Consider the following 8,716-nt stretch of genomic DNA (forward strand, 5'->3'; position numbering starts at 1 on the left):
ACAGAATAAATCCAGGGAGGATTATAGTCTGTATTTTCCGAACTATGAGCCGCACCAGCCTATAAGCCACTACCTCAAAGATAAAAAAACAACAACAAAAAAAAACAGTAAAGATACACATATAAGCCGCAGATATATCTGCCGCTCCAGGTTTTCCACAGCGATGCAGCAGAGGGGGGCGGACACCCAAAGTTTGAGTCATAACAGGTCAATTGAATATCACATTTATTACGGTTGAAAAAGAAAAAGTTGCCAAGTTTAGATTTAACTGAAATGATTACGGTAGTTTATGAACGGTAACTGTAAAAGTGCTGGTTCGTGTCTGCTACTAACATGGGCTAAATGAAAATAGGCGCGTTCTTCTTCTTTAGATTTCAATGGCAGCTTGCATCCATTATTGTTGCACTACTGCCATCTATTGGATCCTAATATCCATGCCTCAAATTCTCATAATGATCCCAGTATTATTTAAAAAAAACTGAAAAATCTTCTTTTTCCCCTCAATGCGATTTAACTGATCAACAACATTCTCAAATTTCAATTCCCTATTAAAACCTAATTCTGTTTTAATAGGTGCTTTCTTCTTTTATTTCCAATTTTGACTTCCAATGATTCACTTCCTGCTCAAGAGCCCCCTGGTGGTTGAAGAGAAAAATCCACATATAAGCTGCTTGTAGTCCAGAAAATACGGTATATGAAAAAAAATCTGAACGCTCTCTGGTATTGTTCAGGGGGCCGGACCAAATGTGGAGGCGGGTCGAGTTTGGGGACCACTGGCTTAGACCTTCTTTTAGTGTTGTAGTTTGGCCGCCATCCAGCTGAGGGCGCCGCAAGATTCACTTTATGTGGTTGTGTTTTGAAATATAAACACTCGACAAGCTTCTTAAATTACCACCATGATGCCGCTTATTCAGGCGAACAGCGTCAACTTGGTTTAAAAAAAAAAAACATTGTTAATGTGTTACGGAGACAAAGAAATCATGACACAAAAGTGGAGAGTAGAACACAGAAAAATTGTAACATGACATAAAAAGACATGACGCCATGAAGCACGGTTGACCACAGACAAGTACTTCTGTGTGAACATCTGTTTGCACGTGGAGAATTAAGTGTTTCATCTTTTAATTTTTCATTCAGCAACCTCAGAGGTTCTTCTTTTGTTATATTTTACATCCAAGTTTAATAATCCTAGAAAACAATCACAATTTTCTGTTTCGTCAATATATAATACAGCTGACAAAATTATTTCAAGTTTTATTTTAATTCAGCATATAATGAAAAATGTAGCACTTTATATTATAGAGTGCTACAAGAGTTCTCTTGATACAAGAGAAAACAGTTTTTTTTTAAAGAAAATTAATGCTCATCAATTAATCATTAGGCAATCAGTGAGATCAATCAACTTTAGATTAACTCATTCATTAATCTATGAATTAATCTTTTCTGTCACTTTAAACTGCAGAATACATTAGTTTCTGGTTGTAATGGGAGAATACTATTGTAAGACATTTTATTCTTCAGTTAAGTGCTTCCATGTGCATTTACTAATAATTGGTAATTGTTATTGTTCAGTTCAGCACAGCAGCAGTGTAGCAGAGGAAGAGGAGTCCTCGCCTTCTTCCCCAAGTTCAGAAGAAAGCTCAGAGAGAGTAAATCAAGGGCCTCAACGACTGACCCGCAGCCAAGCAACTCCCATGAAGAAATCAGGTACGATGAGCATTTGGTTTGAGAGCTGTCGTTCTTTGCAGCTTCATGTCAAATAAACGTTGCGGTGCGGGATTGACCTGTCGCCCCGTGGCTGTTGCTTTAGGGTACCGCCGCAAGCTGCATCTGAGTAACGGCTCCAGACAGCAGCCGCAGCGCGGTCAGCAACCGCTGGAGTCTGACGACGATGACGAGGAGCAGGGCTCTGGCTCCAACAGCTCCTCCTCGGAGTCGTCCTCCACTTCCTCGTCCTCCTCATCCTCCTCTTCGTCCGACAGCGAGAGCAGCTCAGACTCCGAGGTGGAGAAGTACGCGGAGGGCGGGGGTGATCACGACTACAGCAAAGCCCCGTGTCTGTCGGTGCGCCTCTCGGCGAAGGGAAAGCTGGCGGCCTCAGGGAAACGGAAACTGATGGGAGGGCAGGATGTGGCGCAGAGGACTAAACGAGCTCGGGTGCAGCTTCCTGTGAAGGAGGAGGAGGAGGATGAAGAAGACGAGGAGGAGGAGGAAGAAAAAGAAGAAGAAGAGGAGGAGGAGGAGGAAGGGGAAGAGGAGAATCAGCCACACCAACAGGAGAATGTAAGACATGTTGAGGAAGAAGAAGAAGAAGAGGATGAAGAGGAGCCTGAGGAGGAGGAGGAAGAAGAGGAAGGTGAAGTCTCTGAGGTACAGAGAGTAGCATCATCATCATCATCAGCAGCAGCTAGGGGTTCTAGAGGCGGCCTGGGTAAACCCGGGCGTGTCAGCACACGGAACCAGGGCCGCAGGACGGTGGTCTACAGGGACGAGTCGGACGACGACGGCCAGGGGTCAAAGGACGACCCGCTCAACCTGGGCATGTCCCGCTCAGGACGGGTGCGGCGCATGACCGAGAAGGCCCGGGTCAGCCACCTCATGGGCTGGGGTCACTGACCCCCTCGCACCTCCTCAGACCTCAGTCAACACAAACTCTTCACAACGCCAGGAAAACATCAGGGATTTTTTTTTTCCTTTTTTTTTTTTTGTACAGGTGTGTGTGTGTATATAATATAAGAATATCTATGGTTCTGTTTATCTGGACTCGCTGGTGCTCATTTACTGTTGCCACGGATTTTTGCTCCCTGGATAACAGAGATAGTGTTCAACACAGACCCTCCCACAGCTGGACTAACTCACCTTCAGCCTTACTGCTGCTGCTCCTCCTCCTCGTCACGTTCGGAGCTAAAACACTAGGCGATCTCTTCGTCGCCCCTCACACCTCTTCACCTACTGTTCACCAAAGAACAACGTGAAGATGCCAAATACACGGTGCTCGTACTGTTTGACTTGTCGTGTTTGGCGGAGAGCGATCCGGCAGCAGTCGCTCGTTCAGGCGCCACCGACACGAGGCGCCAACGCGGTCCAGGGTTCCTACACAGCCTGGAAAAGTCTGGAGTGTTTTTGAAGTATTCTCCAGGTATTGGAATGGGATGAAAAAAGAAAACGGAAGGAAAGAATCTTTATTAAAAGGTGCTTTAAAGTTGTTTCCCTTTCCATTGTTTACTTCTCTACTTCATTTCTTGTCTTTCCTTCCTTAATTTTCCCACCTTCCTACCTTGTTCCCTTCCTTCCCTGTTTGTATCCTTACTACTTTTCCCCCTTGTATCCTTCCCATGTTTCTTCTTTGTGTCCTTCCTTCTTTCTTTCCATCAAGTCAATGATTTTAAAAGTTTTTTTTAGGTTTTTTTTAATCCTACCCTGTGTGAAAAGGTCAATACCCGAAATTCAAGTTGTTCTTTTTCTTTTCGTCTTTTAAAACAAGAATTGAGATTTGAATTTGGAAATTGTGGAGTTTTTAGACGGGAAATGTGTAGGAACCCTTATAATGTGTTTCGTCATCTGATCTCTATTTTTTTTTTTTTTTTTTTTACATGGTTTGCAGCTTTCAGGGGTCGAGCAATACCTGGGAAATAATCAGCAGGAAATTTCACCTTTGCATCCATGATCTGTGAATGTTGAATGTTATTTTTTTCCTTTGCTTTTTTTTTTTTTTTTTTTTTTGAGCACCACATTTTTATGGTTTGCTATTGCGTGAAATATGTTAAGTTTTTCTTTTAGGAAACTACTTTTTCTTTTTATTACCATTATTTCCTGATTTGTGTGAAAAAAACCACTTCATCCTTTATTGGTGTGCGCTGATGGATTTAACCTGCATCTATTCGTTGCTCCTTCTGCCAAAGCAGATGGGTCCTTCGCAACTCTTCCACGTAAATATTTATTCTTTTTTTTTTTTTTTTTTTTGCTATTTTACTACTCTTGTTTAATTTTGTTTGCTATGTTACTAGTGATAAGGAACAGATATTTGCACATTTACCTTCTCCTCGTGGCAGCTGAGTAATAAAGAGAGAAATTCGACATAAAACCTCATATTTGTGTTAAACTTTAAACTGTGCCAGCAATTTTTTATTTTTGATTTTCAGTGAAGTAAGTAATAAGACTTTACTATTATTGTTTTGCAACCGGAGGGTGATTGAATTTTTATTTTTTTCTGATCTAATTTGGATTTTTTATTATTATTATTATTATTTTTCAGAATTCCAATCGGTGTGGCTTAGATTTTGTTTGGGATCTAAAAATCACCTCGATTATTCCTCTTTATTTCTACTTTTGTTCGATTCTTTTTGCTTCAATGTTTACATGAAACTGTGCGCGGTCATGCTAGCAGCCTTTAAAAGCAGAGTCCAGTCAAGAGAGAGATCTGGAAAAAGATGACTCGCGCTCTCTTTTCAGCAACGGGTGCATAAATCCAAACACACTTCCTCGGCCCTCGACGACGTGCGGTTGTGAGCGAGAGCCGGGGCGCTTTGTTTTCGTCGGGTTCCTTTGAAATCAAACACACATTCACATCGACACGTCGGGTGTCTCCCGCAGCAGCAGCATTAACTTGTGTTTTTGAGATTTTTTTTTTTTTTCGGAGGACGGCGAGAAGATTCTGATTTTTGAGTCGCTTCTTTTTAACAGACGGAGCTTAGCGTTGCCTCCGAGCGTCAGATTAGATGACGGCGAAAACAACGTTCTGCTGTAGGTGGAAACAAAAAGGCTTACATGACAATGTTTTATATGAATGTTTTGACTGTATGTGGGTTTTTTTTTGTTGTTTTTTTTTTAATAAAACTGTTGAATTTCCTAAAGAAGATCTCGATCTTTGCTTGACATTCCAGGATTTTTCAAGCTGAAATGTGTGTGTGAACCCAGCTGAAGCTCGAAGGAGCACCGCTGAGGTTGACTCATCTGTTGCTTCTACAATTGAAAATCCACCGGAGTGCTGGAAGAAAAGTAACCAAAAAAAAAACACTGGGTCTGTCAATTTTTCTGACGCGAACGGATAAACTTGAATGTACTCTTTGTAGCAGCGTTAATGCTCTGAAAGCAGAGGGTGAGTCAGCCGAGGAATAAACAAGGTTACGCTGTGACGCACTTTGAGCCGCCACGCCTACCAGTAGCAGAGCTGGGAGATGATTGGAATTAGCGTGGATTCATACATGAAGAAAGGTCAGAGTGAGGATCTGTCTGGAGGAACACGTCACTAGAAAGGCTGACCTTTCGTTCCAAAAGGAGGAGTTTTTAATGTTACTTACAAATGCAGCAGATGTTGAACATTTGGCAAATTATTCTTTTTTTTTTTAATGAATTCAGTTGCAGAAAATGGTGATTTTTCAGACTTAACATTGTGACCAGCTCACACTGACTCATTCCTGGTATGATCGTCTTATTAAAATAGGGCTTTCAGTGATGAATTTGAACATTTCATTTTCCATAAATACATGTACAACAAACAACACTGCTTGGGTGAATAAGTTTTGATTTACTGTAGATTTTCTCTGATCGACACGAGGCTAAAATGATAAGGGTTCAATAACACTTTTCTCCTCTCAACTGCACACTTTTGATGGCTATGGCAGAGTTGATTTAAATTTGTCTAGTATTAATTTCACAGGCAGTTTCACTGTCTGGGATCGTTGTCCTGCTGCTGCTATGTTCAAGTTCATTTCACACAAACTGATAATCTCAGACTAAAAAGAAATTAACTGAAAATACTCAGGAACCACCAAGGTTCAGACGAGTCACGAACGGAAAGATGCTGGAACACTAAAGTCTGTTTTAAATCAATATGACAACCCAAAAAAATAGAAGAAGAAATAAAAAAGATGCTAGATAGAAAAGTGCAGCTGCTCGCATAACCAAAAAAAAAAAAAAGGTTTTCAGTGAGATCTCTGAGGTATTTTGGAGGAGTTCATGGGAGAATTTTAAACCCAAAAATCACTGCAGCAAGTGTGATAGGTGGTGGAAGCATGATGCTGAGGGCTCTGCTTCACCACAAACTGTAATCGGGTGCTGGTGGATGAAATATTGAAGATGGAAATTCACAGCTTAACAGATTGAGAGCGGTCACACATCTGGCCACAAATATATATCAAAGGTTATCGACTCGATAAAATCAAACTTGTGCATCCAATAATTTTTTTTTTTAAATCTCTGTTTTTTTCAGTACTTCTCCATTAAAAAAAAAGATTCAAATTCATCAGTAGAATATCAAATCCAGTGATTGGAACTGTCACCTTCTACAATAAAAACCCAATAAATAAACATTATTTATTAATTTGCCTTCTCTAGGAGCGCCCCAGTTCATCTGTCTGTAACATTTCCTGCATTTCATCTGAACATGCTGCAAAGTGCCTGAGATTCCCTCAAAGCAGGGCTGTTGCAAATTAAGCTGATTACCCAAACAACCAACCTCCAAGCTTGAGGAAATAAAACAGCAGGCCAAACACGCTCCACCGAGAGAGAAGACACCAGACACGGAGCGGTTGTGTTACATTTATTAACGCAATGACAACAATTTGAGCGTCAAGATTTCATAACAGGAACATCTGAGTGTCTTTACAGCAAGAAGTGTTTCTCAACGACACGTAACGAACCCCAAAGATAAATACGACCATATCGAAGCTACGAGGAGGAACAACTTACACACGTTATCATTATCGATAGTGAGCTGGAGGATCACAAGCATGTCAAACACAGTCAATACTCAACAATACCTAAGTGCATTTACATTGTGCTTCAGTGTCAGTGTGGGTACCTGCCTGCTCTAACCTGTGCTTCACTTTGTCTTTTTGTTGTTGTTGTTGTTGTTGTTCACAAACACTAAACACACAATGAGACGTAGTGCAGGAACCGACGGCTGCACTTACATTTTTTTTTTTCCTTTTTTTTTTTTTTTTTGCACAGGACAGCAGGCAGAAAACCCCCAAACAGTGTACGTTCATGACTGCAGCAATGTCTCACACCCAGCAAAAATATCCGTCTGGGGATGACGAAGAAGAGGATTTCACTTCGCCAGAGAATTGGCATATTTCCTTCCAAATGTTCTCATGAAAACATGCATTCAAGACTTTCATATCGCAGCAAATCTCTGCGATGCTTCCCTAAAGAGGAACGAGACGAAGCACATTGTCAAAGAAAATGTGACAAAAAAAAAAAAAAAACGACCGATAAAACCTGGCAAGTATCACAATGTCTCACTGGTTAGAAAGGACAAGAGGAACAATTGCTGAATTGGACGTTATCGACTTGTTTCATATGAAAAAAAAATATATATATAAGGCATTAAAAATATGTTCTATCTAAATTTTACCACACTGCATCTGATACTTATGAGTGGAATACATCAAATCACACTTTTCTTTTTCTTTTTAGATGTTGGAGCTATAAACGTGCGTTTTCTCTGTCAAAGTTTGAATCTTCATGGTTAAATCTCACAAAAGGTAAAAGTATTTCCGTTTTATACATCACTTTGCAGTCACTCCTGCTCCTCTTGAATAAGATGTAATTACCTAATTCTGATGGAGGTTAACATATTGTCGTCAACCACAATCAACTCATGTCAAACCCAGATGAGACGAAGATGAGCTGACAAGTTTGGGCAACGCACTTTTTTGAATAAAGTCTCATCTCTCATAAATTGTGTGAAATATTTTGGAAGAAACTGATTTACATTTTTTAAAAGAAAATCACTGGTGAAATTTCTGAAACAGGATGAATTAGCAGGAGTTTTCTACCTAGACCACATATTTCACACTGGTTATCTGTACATACGAAAAGATAAATAAAAAGAATAAAACATTTTTTTTTATTGCAGCAGCATTGATTACATTGACTGATTTGAAATGAGCATCGAGCCATATAATGTCTGTATTTTTTAAAATAAGGGTCTGTCTTTCAGTTGAACAGCATTTTCTCCTGTTTTTTATTGGGACTCTGTCGCATTTTATTTGTAGCCCATTTAAACAACATGTCATGGATTATTCATTAAAAGTAGAGAATAAATTGTGAAAATGCTTCAGAGACATTTATATTTTGGGATTGTTAGTAGTACAGCCGAATGGTGAGTTTGGGCAAGTAATTATTCCTTGTCAAAAAAATTTTTTTTTGTCTTACACTGAATAAATAAACGTTTCAAATATATTTTATTTTTCTAATAAATAATTAGTTTAAAGCTTTTGATGCGTTTTTAATCAAGGGTCCCAATGAAAGTGGAATACGAGGGCTCTTTTCAATCATAATCAGAGACACGTTGAAGAAGTCATCAGATGAAATCTGACGTTTGCACACTTTGATTAGATAATTATTAGTTCATAACTTCAGTTATTTTTTTTGTTCTTTATGCAGAAACTGTAATGAGAGTCCAAGACATTCATTCAGTTACGATGCCGAGAAGCCTTTTGCAGGTTTAATCAATCAGCCGTTGAGTTTTACCAGGAAAAGTAACGCTCCAGAAGGAGTGTTTTTTTTTTGTCAAACATGGCCATCTGGAGATACCAAGTCCTGAATAATAACTTTGTGCTTTGAATGTCAGCAATGGTGACTCTTAAATTACCTACAAGCTCCCACAACGGGACTCTATTAAAAAAAAAAAAAAAAAAAAAAAAAAAAATTTTCAAAAAACTGGGGGGGACCCCCCCCTTTTTTTTTTGTTTTCACCGGCGGGGGAGTG

At 39.7% G+C, this 8,716-nt stretch overlaps 1 protein-coding gene and 1 long non-coding RNA gene across 3 annotated transcripts in view; both read left to right on the plus strand.

The window, feature by feature from the left end:
* The window catches only part of brwd3 (bromodomain and WD repeat domain containing 3), a 46,664-nt gene that overhangs the window by 21,701 nt on the left and 16,247 nt on the right, over nt 1-8,716 (plus strand). The window contains exons 39-40 of one of the 2 annotated variants that reach the window (XR_001426641.1): nt 1,573-1,707; nt 1,811-2,513. Coding sequence is in view for 1 of the 2 variants with exons in the window: in XM_015046084.1 (XP_014901570.1) it covers nt 1,573-1,707; nt 1,811-2,616 (941 nt within the window). In the remaining variant the exon portion in view is untranslated. Of the gene's footprint in view, nt 1-1,572; nt 1,708-1,810; nt 3,207-8,716 lie in introns of those variants that run through there. The other variant, XM_015046084.1, reaches the window with a different exon arrangement.
* LOC106955733 (uncharacterized) lies at nt 3,371-8,053 on the plus strand. Its single transcript, XR_001426642.1, has 2 exons — nt 3,371-5,511; nt 6,337-8,053. It is a non-coding gene; the product is annotated as an uncharacterized LOC106955733 (long non-coding RNA).

The sequence above is a fragment of the Poecilia latipinna genome, unplaced genomic scaffold (genome assembly GCF_001443285.1).
Source record: "Poecilia latipinna isolate Pla-1442-1.1 unplaced genomic scaffold, P_latipinna-1.0 Scaffold763, whole genome shotgun sequence".
In the NCBI taxonomy this organism is placed as follows: domain Eukaryota; kingdom Metazoa; phylum Chordata; class Actinopteri; order Cyprinodontiformes; family Poeciliidae; genus Poecilia; species Poecilia latipinna.